At 40.9% G+C, this 11,076-nt stretch overlaps 1 protein-coding gene across 34 annotated transcripts in view; it reads left to right on the forward strand.

Annotated features, from left to right (window-relative positions):
* The window catches only part of UNC80 (unc-80 homolog, NALCN channel complex subunit), a 222,403-nt gene extending 212,506 nt beyond the window's left edge, over window positions 1-9,897 (forward strand). For 32 of the 34 annotated variants that reach the window (XM_082262331.1, XM_082262360.1, XM_082262361.1 and 29 more), the window contains one exon: window positions 9,585-9,897. In XM_082262331.1, the coding sequence (XP_082118457.1) occupies window positions 9,585-9,851 (267 nt within the window). In that variant the 3' untranslated portion in view covers window positions 9,852-9,897. The remainder of the gene's footprint in view (window positions 1-9,584) is intronic. The other 2 variants (XM_082262343.1, XM_082262349.1) reach the window with 1 other exon arrangement.
* The last annotated feature ends 1,179 nt before the right edge of the window (window positions 9,898-11,076 follow it).

An 11,076-nucleotide genomic window follows, 5' to 3' on the forward strand; every position in this document is an offset into this window, starting at 1 on the left:
ATGCAGTACAAACTTAGAGGTGTTTTAATCCCTCTCCACTCTATTCAAAACTAAAAGTTTGCCTTTAAGTTACACAAAAAAATTGGAACTTATACTATAATTTTGAGACATATTATAACATTGGGTGACCAGGCCAGTTGGGAAACCACCATGTGCTGCATTGTGGTGAGGCATGGGGCGAGAGTAATGCACTATTTTTATACCTAAAAGTACCAGGTTTTTCTCTGCCCCTGTCGTGCACAGGAGATGCAGGGTAAGCTCACGGAAGGTAAAGTGACCCTTACCCTCACTGCCCAGAATCAGCAAAGTACAGGTTCACTTTAGGCTAACTATAGACAATAAGGTGACAGTCACTCAGTACCCAGTTTCAGCTGGATTGCCGGACAGTGTCATATGTATTGTTCCCAAACCTAACTGCTACATGTCCACTGATAGAGGAAAGCAATCAGAAGGGCAGGATGGAAAGTAAGTCCTAGTCTCAACTGTTCCCCACAATAAGTGTTGGCAGCAGCATTTGTTAGCACAGTTCTTCTCCCTTCTCTGTAGCAACAACTATGCAATTCAACGGAGCCAGGCTATTTAATTTGTGAAATCACCAGATGCCTACATACAGCTGAATGCATGTCTATATAAACCCTAAAGCTGGCCATAAACATTGTAACAAAATGTTCAGCAAGGTCCAGTTTATCCACTAACTGGAAGAGCTGTTGTTGTACAAGTTCTCCTATTGAAGGACGGAGGATGAAGGAAAGCTAATACATTTTTAAACCTTCCAAATAATTTTAAACTCCAGGAAAGTTTGCGCCCAAACAGATAATGGACTTTCACCTAATATGGCAAAAAAAAAAAAAAACAAAGCCAGTTCAGGAGACTGTCTTCCAAAGTCTGTGGGCCCCGATGCACCAGGATCATGTAGGAAGATGTGCCCTAGAGATTAATTATCACCAGACAAATGAAAGATGTATTAAAGATATTATTGAAGTAGCATTACTTAACAATGATCAATTAACGGTGGTGTGCTGTAAGACTAGATGGCATTCATAAGCTTTTTGATCAACCTCAGATGAAAAAAATTGAGATTTAATACACAAAAAAAACACAAAATTTCAAGTCCATGCTATTTTCTTTGAAGAGTGTCTTTTTCTTGGCCTATAAACAATATAGCTTCCTACACACACAACCCCTGGATCAAAGATAAAGATAAAAGCATCTTTTAAGACTCTTGTCTGGCTAAATAGAGTTGTTTAACCAAGGCTTGTTTGTCTGATATGGTGCCAAAAACCGCTGGGTGCTTTTAGTTTGCAGTATTAATTGCAGGATTTTGTTACAGAAATAAACTAATTTTGAATGTAAGCTAATAAAATCTCTACAGACTTTTGGATACATATTCTGTGACATGTTTGGGGATATTTTGATAGTAGGCAAACATAATTTACTTGTAACATATATCAGGAAAGCATCAGATTAATTATTTTTTTAATTTGAACAAAACAAATGTAAGCGGTGAAATTGTATTATTAAAATGCAATTTTTTAATATGGAAACATTGGAACCTCTGCTCAAAAGCTGTTATTATAAAATATCAGCTACCCCAGAGGTACATTGTTTTTTTTTTTTTTTTTAAAGTTAAAATTTTATTGCGTACTTCAGCAAGGCAGTAAATCTTACAGAAGAGACAAAGAAATAACAAAAAATTGTACATCCACTATCCCAGCAGTTGTAGAACAGGATGGATCACAGCATATTTCAAGTTCCAAACAATAAAATTAAGATAAGGCATACCCGACACGCAATAAAAGATGGCATTCAGAATAATAGTATTTACCTAGTGAGGAGAATACCCTTAATAAATCAACTCAGCAAAGACGTATGAGATCATGAGATTATGCTAACTCTTGAGCAAGGACTAGCCTGCGTACTTTTACGTTTTTCTTAAGACCGAGCTTAAAATAAAAGAAAAAAAAAACAGGAATGAAAATTCAAAAGAGAAAATTGAGGGCGCTTCTATGGTCTCTCTCTGTATATCGCCCTCTGACATGCGTTAAGTAGCATGGCCTATGGTATATGTTTTTTTTTTCTGAAAATTCTTTTTATTAAGATTTTCACATCCCTATGGTATATGTTTTTAATGATTTGGCCAGTTCATATATTTAAAATGTGAGAAGCAGCAGTAAAGTACAATCAATGGGTAGCAATGCAAAGCAGATGGCAGAACCAGAGTAAAAAAAAAAAAAAAGCTAATATTTCAACAAGTACAAAACAAATGAAAATATAAAAATTTTAAACATGAATGGTATACAGTATATACATATATATATACTGTGTATATATATATATATAAATATATATATATATATATATATATATATATATATATATATATATATATATATATATATATATATATGCAAAGTAACAGATAAGGGAGGATTATTAGGATTAGCTAAGGATTGATAAGCAACACTGATTATTTAACCATTTTTCTTTTTACTTGCAAGTTTGATTTACCAGACATCGTATGCAGATCACATGCCCCCCTTTAAAACTGCTTTAAATGAGCCAGAGTGATGGCAATGTGACAATAATATACAACCCCAAAAAAAGTTGGAACGCTGTGTAAAATCTACATAAAAGAGAATGCAATGATATGAAAATCTCATAAACCCATATTTTATTCACAATAGAAAATAGAAAACATATTAAATGTTTAAACGGAGAAAATGTACTACTTAACTGCTTGCCGGCCAGCCGCTGTAGTTATACTTCAGCAGGTTGGCTCTGTTACGTGAAACGACGTACCTGTACGTTGTTTCGTGTAACAGTTAAGGTGGCACTCGCGCGGCGCCGGAGGCACGTGCACATGTCGATTGGCTAAAGGGGGAGCCAATCAGCGGCCGGGCACCCGCGATCGCTCCTCATGGAGACAGAACGGCGGACTGCCGAAGTAAACACTGATGAACACAGGGATCCTGAGTTCCTCCTTTTTAGGAACACAGGTCTCTGTGTTCATCTAGTGAGTCAATCCCCCCACAGTTAGAAAGTATCCCCTAGTCACACATTTAACCCTTTGATCCCCCCCCCCCCGGTGTTAACCTCTTCCCTGCCAGTGTCATTAGTACAGTAACAGTGCATATTTTTAGCACTGATTACTGTAGTAATGTCACTGGTCCCCTCAAAAGTGTCAAAAGAGTCAGTTAGGTGTCCAATCTGTCCACCGCAATGTCACAGTCCCTCTAAAAATTGCTGACCGCTGCCATTACCTAAAAGAAAATAAATAATCAATTTTTTTTATCAATTTAGGCCAATATGTATTCTGCTACAAATTTTTGGTAAAAAAAAATCGCAATAAGTGTATTTTGATACACTAACTACGGGAAAGATGTATGCCATTTTTTTTTTTTTTACTAGTAATGGTGGCGATCTGCAATTTTTTGCGGGACTGCGACGTTGCGGCGGACAGATCGGACCCCTAACTCACATTTCTGACACTTTTGGGGGGACCAGTGACATTACTACAGTGATCAGTGCTAAAAATATGCACTGTTACTGTAATAATGACACTGGCAGGGAAGGGGGTTAACCCTATGGGTGATCAATGTATGCCTCATGCTTGCTGACGTGGGTTGGAGGGGGGGTTCTGTGACAGACACAGAGATCGCAGTTCAGTTATGATGAATCTAGTGATCCCTGCCTGTTTGTCACTGAGAAGACCCGCCTGCTTTGTTTACATAAGCAGGCAGGACTTCTCATAGTTTCCCCGACGATCGGGGGAGGAAGGCGGCAATCAGCGCCTCTCCTCCCCCGGCCCGGCTCTCGCTGTGTCTAAACACAGCGGGAGCGTTCGCGCCGCCGGAATCACTAGGAGTCCAGTGACGTAGGTTTACATCACTGGAACCAGGGGAGCCGCACTGCCGCAGTAATATTACTGTGAGCAGTCGGCAAGTGGTTAAGTGGTTAAGGAAGCAAATAGGATAATTTTACTTGATTGCAGCAATACATCTTAAAAAAGTTGGTACAGGGCCATGTTTATAATGGTGTAGCAGTTGCTGGAGTTTTGGGAGAGAAATGTTGTCCCATTCTTGCCTGATATAGGATTCTAACTGCTCAACAGTCCTGGTTCACTTTTGACGTAGTTTATGATTCAAGATGTGCCAAATATTTTCGATTGGTGAAAGTTCTGGACTGCAGGAGGGCCATTTTAGCTTCCAGACTCTTCTACTAGGAAGCCATGTTGTTATTATAGATCTGTTGAAATGTTGAAATATGCAAGACGTTCCATGAAAAGACATCACCTGGATGGGAGCATATGTTACTCTAAAACCTGGATATATTTTTCAGAATTGATGGTGCCTTTCCAGATGTGCAAGCCACCCATTCCATATGCACCAATGCACCCTCATAGCATCATAGATGCAGGCTTGAAGTGATCGGTGATAACAACCCGGAAGGTCTCTCTCCTCTTTAGTCAGGAGGACATAGCACCCATGGTTGCCAAAAAGAATGTCACATTTTGATTGGTCTGACCACAAAACAGTTTTGGACTTTGCAACAGAACATTGGGCCAGAGATTACGACAGCATGTAGGCAGGTGCAGTTTAGTTACTCCACAGCAGGTGAAGCTTGGCTGTAGTGGCACTACTGCTGGAGAAGAAGTCAGGAGGAACGTGGTTCCTCTATAGTTTCCTGGGTCACTGAGGAAGCTTTCTTATTGGATGCTGCCATCCCATGTAACTCAAGCAGCCATTTGGGTCAGACAGAGCCTATTTAGGGCCCTGGCTCCTGGGTGTTTGGGGCCCTTTGGTGAGTGGATAGGGTAGGGACAGGTGCCCTGTCAGTGAAAGACAGTATCAGGCTTAGGGAAAGGTTCCTGGCGAGGAGGGTAAGCATGGGGCCTCATCTCTTCTTACTGACTCCTGGTTGGGACCAGTCAGCCAGGCTGCATTCGGTACCCTCTCTACAGACCCTGTCATTCTAGCTGGAACCTACCTTGTCACGCTACTGAACTATGAGTGTGCTCCAGCTGGGTGGCTGTCCCATCAGGCTTGTTGTGGACTGTTGCTGTATTCCTTCAATACAAGTTCTATTGCACCTGCATGTGTAAATTATTGTCTCTGCACCCCACCTACAAGCATTTCTGGATCATATTCAGATATGGCTGAATTGCATGAAGTGATTGTAAATGCATTATTTTTATTTTATAACAAACATGTTATACTTACCTCCTTCGTGCAATGGTTTTGCCACAGAGCAGCCCCCATCGAGTGTTTACCATAGCAAGCCCCTTGTGCAGGCTTGCTCCTGACCCGAGTCTGTGTCCATAGACACACAGGGCATGGCTCGGCCCTGCACCCTGCTCCCTCCTCACTGGCTCTGATTGACAGCAGCAGGAGCCAATGAAGCACATTGCTGTCTCTGAGCCCATGAAGAGGGGCAGAGCCGCTGCTCTCATGCACATCGCTGGATCGAGATCTGGTTGAGGTAAGGATAATGGGAGGCTGGGGGGGGGGGGGGCGCACAGAGAAGGTTTTTTACCTTAATGCAGAGAATGCATTAGGATAAAAAAACTGTCAGCCTTTAGAACCACTTTGCCTTGCATTTTTGGATTTCATGGCAAACTGTGTTCACAGACAGTGATTTCTGGAAGTATTCCTGAGCCCATGCAGTGATGTCTATCACAGAATCATGCCTGTTTTTATTGCAGTGCCATCTGAGGGCCCGAAGATCTTGGGCATCTAATATTGCGTTTCCGCCCTGTTCCTTGCGCAGAGATTACTCCAGATTTTTGGAATGTTTTGATAATATTATGTATTATCGATGATTATATATTTAAAATCTTTGCAATTTTATGTTGAGAAACATTATTCTGACATTATATGACAATTTTTCGATCCAGCTTTTTACAAATTGGTGAACCTCTCCCCAACTTTACTTCTAAAACAATCTGACTCTCTAACATGTTCTTTTTATACCTAGCCATGTTACTGACCTGTTGCCATTTAACCTAATTGGTTGCAAATCGTTCTTCCAGCCCTTCCTTGTAAACACCACTTACTTCCCCAACTTTTTGTTGTCCTGTCCCAACTTTTTTGAGACGTGTTGTTGCCATAAATTTCAAAATGACCCTATTTTTTTCTTTAAATTGTACATAGTATCAGTTTAAACATTTGATATGTTTTCTATTTTCAATTGTGAATCAAATATGGGTTTATGAAATTTTACACAGCATCCCAACCTTTTTGGAATTGGGGTTGTATTCAACATTGCAGATACTTTTCTGTGAGTTTCAATTTACACAGCAGCGGTAGCCACTCGTGTGATATGAATTTTGACAGGCTGGATTTACAAGTAGGCCAGGGAGCTGCAGAGATAGTTTGGGGTGGGGTTAAAAAATGATAAACATCTCAATGTGGTTACTATGATCTTGCTGTCATAATGATCACATGATCAGAAACCAATCAGAGTCGTTTTTGATTAATAGTGTGAAACCAATGCTGAACCAGTGACTGTTATAAGGTGCTAGTTTCAAAACAGAATGTGGATTGCGGCTCCCTCAGCTGGGGCATTGTGCTGAGCAAGTTTTATCTACAGATTGGGGGCAAGAAAGGGTTAAGAGAAACTTTACTATACCACAAAATGTGTACTCACTAAATGCACTATGGGAGCTAACTTCAGTAATCCATAGCTTGGCACTGCCTTCGTAAATACATCTGATAGTAGGTCATGTGGATTTTCTATTTTCTTTATTATTTAGGCTACATGTACATTAGCCTACCCTGACCCCAGTTGTGGGAAGACGCAAAATGCTGCAAAAACGCAAACTGTTTTGCCGCAATTTGCAATTTTCCACATCCAAAACGTTCCTATCCTGAACATGTTTCTTCTGCGTTCAGGAGAGGGAGGTTTGGCCTGACTTAAATGCAGCAGCTCTTAGATTCTGCTAAAAGCCTAATGCCTCATACACACGATCAGATAATCGGACTACTTATCATTTGCATTTTGTTGCATGATACTAGTATCAAATTCAACAATGCCTACTAAACATATGATTTTTTTCATACGATTCTGGAAAAGCTTCCTGGTTGCGTAGCTACATATCGGTTAGTGCAAACCAAAAACAATGGCAGCCAGGCTTTTTCTGGGTTATTTTTATGTTTCTGATCATGCGTGGTCTTTGTCTATCGATTTTTAGCGGACGCATACTGTACTGATTAAACAATTGTGGTTCGCTAGGTTATCCTACGACAAAAGTTTTTGTGTTTGTCCAGGGCTTTTTTTCTCAGAAAAAAGGTGCTGGAACTCAAACACAACCCCCCCAAAAGCCCCTCCCCAAACTGGTCTTAAAGGGGCATCAAATACCAGGAATGCATTATTTACAGAGTGCAGAGTTCGGTGGGGTTACACACATAGTGAAGAGTTCGGTGGGGTTACACACAGAGTGCAGAGTTCGGGAGTGTGCTACGTATACAGTGCGGAGTTCAGGGGTTCAGTGTGCTGCGTATAGAGTTCAGGAGTGCGCTACACACAGAGGTCAGAGTTCAGCCTTCTTCCACAGCTGCTTAGCTCTGCATACCCCCGTCCACATCTCACTTTCACCCCTCTTCTTCTCTAGTACCTCCCCTCACACTGTAGATGGCTTCACCTCTCTCACTTGCAGGAAGATCATCCAGTGGGGGTGTCAAAATTCGCACTTCACCCCAGGCACTGGCATCTCCTTTGTCCCCATACTGCACTTGAAAACACAGGAAGCCAGACCTCTGGGTTTACAAGTGATAGTGGTGAGTAAGGGAGCAGAGGGCCTGAGCCAAAGGTGGTGGAACTGAGTTCCACCAAGTTCCAGCTGAAAAAAAGCCCTGCGTTTGTCCCTTCGGATTTAGTTGGACAAAATGTAGTGATCGGCTGTCGAAAGCTGTGTACTGATGATCAGATTATTCTGTGATAAATTTGAAAGCGACTTTTTTGGTACGATTATCTGATCGTTTGTACGAGGCATAAGTGTACATGGACACATAGGCTTTTATAGAGTTCAATTTAGGAGCTTTGGCAAAAAAAAATGGCATAAGCTCCTAAACTCAAGTTTAGCAGCTGCCAGTTTACATTAAGCCTAACCTTGCCTTTGGATAAAACAGATCATTCCAGGCAGCCTTCAAGACTAAAGGCCCGTACACACAATAAGAAAATCTGAAGGGAAATTTCGTCCGACGACCGATCTGCCGATTTTCAGATTGTTAGTATGGTGCTTTCGACAGCCGACTCTGACTTTTCGGCCGAAAAAATCCTGATGTGCAGGCTATAAAATTTTTATAGTCCGTCAACACAACGTCCGATTTTCTTCCCATTAGTACAGTTTTTGACGGAAAAAAATCTTAAGAGCAAGACTAGGTATGCTCAGAGACGAAAGAACACATACAAAAAAATCCAACACATGACATCACTTCTGAAATAGAATTCCGTCGCACGGGAAAATTCGTATGAAAATAACCTCTTCACTTTCAACATTAGACTAGCATGCCACAAAAAACGGACGACAGATCGTTCGATAATCTGATCCTGTGTACAGGGCTTAAAGCCTAGTAGACACGATGAGAATATCAGGCGAATGATCTGGGGTTTTTTTTACATGCTAATCTCATATCGAAAATGAAGAGGTTACTAAAGTTACGAAAATTTTCGTATGGCGTAATACAACTTCTGAAGTGATGTAATGTGTTGTATTGTATTGTAATGTATTCTTTCGTCTCCAAGCATGTGTGGTTTTGGTCACTCGATTTTTTTTTTCGAAGAAATACTGTACTAATTAAACAAAAATAATTAATTCTGGTATCGTATGAGAAAAATATTTGTGCTTCTCCCCTCGGATAATCTTGCAGGAACTGTCGTAATTGGCTGTCAAAAGCTGTGTGCGAACGAACATATTATCGCACGATTGCTTCGAAAACCTGTATTTTTTGTCCGATTTTCTCATTGTGTGTACTTGGGATTCTGCTGCTTTCACACTGCTCTGTTTTTCTTCCACTTTTGTGTTAAAAAAAAGCAGAAGAAAAACACATAGCATAAAAGCCTCATGGAACACTTCACACTGATCGGTTGTGGGTCCGCTGCGTTTTGTAAAATCCTGCTTGCTACAGTTTTGGTGCATGTTTGGTGCAGTAAAAAAAAAAAAAAAACGCACCAAAAACGCACCTCTCTATTAAAATAAATGGAAACTGCAGTTGCATTTCTGGTGCAGCTTTTGAATTTCATGCCTTTTGTTCACAGGTGCAAAAGTCACCAGAAAGGCAGCAAAAACACTGTAAAAATGCAGCAAAACGCATATGCATTTTTTACCGCGTTTTTGCAGCGGAGAAGTGTAAAAGTAGCCTAAAATCAAATCCCTAAAATTTAAACTACATTTTCAATTGCAAAATCTCCGTTACCATCTTGGTTTTTATATATCCATAAAAATAGCTGCAGAATAATTAAGGTTACTTGTGTTTCTGTATGCCAGTTCTCCTTTGTCCTTTTGTCTGTATTACATATTGCTGATAAAACATAACTTTGTGTGACATCTTTGTACTAAATAACTGTTATCTTACTTTGTATTTCAGAGAAGGGGCCACTTCCTGGTGAAGCAGGACTCAGAATCCAGTCGGGGAGCAGCAGCCCCACTTCTCCACAGCTCACCAACCTCCCATCTTTCGGATCCTGAAGACTTTGCTGGCCTGGAAACCAGTAGCCTTCTTCAGTACACTGATACTGTCCTTCATATCAGTGAAGACAATGGCATGGAAAACCCGCTGGTGTCAGGACATTTTCACTTCACTCAGATCGAGCTGGGGGAGACAGACATTGACTTGGACGAATCCCATGTTTAGATTTGAGATCTAGTCAGCTGCTTAAATTGTTATTTTTGGTTTTATTCTCACCCATGCCTGTACTGTCCTTGTACTCCCTCCTTTGTAATTCTTGTTTGCTCTGGAGGGTGTGTATACAAATGCTGCTCATTTGACCTTGCTGCTTTGCTTTAGGAAAAAATAGTTTGATATTATTAAATAAGGTTCATAGATGGATATGGCAGTGTGGTTACCGTACTTATATATTTGCCACACAGTGACCACAATTTGATCTGGAGTTGATTCGATTTCATTATACATATATGCTTCATGACACAGAGAACGTGGCTTGCAAGACTTTTGTGTGATATATTATACAAAATGTAGTCAACATAAAAGCCCTCATGTAAAAGCTTACCAAAGCATCCTATTGGTTTTGTGAACTGAAAGTTCGATTAGGAACACATTTCATGGGCCCACCTAATGACATGATCTGGGTCAAATTTCTACATGTATGGTCCTTGTTCTTTGGAAAGAGCATAGCAATCATTTGCATGAGTACCTGTGTGGTACTGGGGTATGCTGGGGAAACAGCTCAGTTACCGCTGTAACTATGCTGCAAGGTAACATAGAGTTTGTTCTGCAACCCCTTGCATCAAATATACCACTTGTTTCGGTTGTCCTCCTTACTGGAATAGAAATGCATAGTTTCATCAATAATCTATAATATCTCACTACATGTTCTTTTAACACTTACAACTTAAAGAAGAAGTAGGGTCAAAGCTATGTTGGCTATACTTCTCCTTTGGGTCATAGGAGTGCACTTAGTTCTGTACTCCTGTGACCCATGACCACAAAACAACTAATAAAGGAGCGCTCCCTGCCACTAGAGCCACAAACCTAGGAATAGATAAAAAGCAGGACATGTAGGAGTGCCCAGACTGATACATAACCAAGCCAATGGAGTGGAGAAACACATAATCCCAAAAGCTGAAGGATGACACATGACCCAACAGTAGGTTTCACCACCCAGGAGCCTCAGGACAGTGGGAGAAGTGTGTGGATTATGGCCGCTGGAAGTCAAGTGTCCCTGAACTGGATGTGATGTCATACACCTGGCAAAAGATCTCCCAAGCATGAACTGGGAAGGGCAAGCGGGAAGCCTTGGAGAGCACTCAAACTATGTCAAACCTAAATGAGAGAAGCTGGTTAGCATAAAAACATGATTCAGGGGCTTGCCCCTTCCTCAGATCATGCCACTCTTGCT

Source organism: Pelophylax lessonae (assembly GCF_965119305.1).
Source record: "Pelophylax lessonae genome assembly, chromosome: 6".
Taxonomy (NCBI): domain Eukaryota; kingdom Metazoa; phylum Chordata; class Amphibia; order Anura; family Ranidae; genus Pelophylax; species Pelophylax lessonae.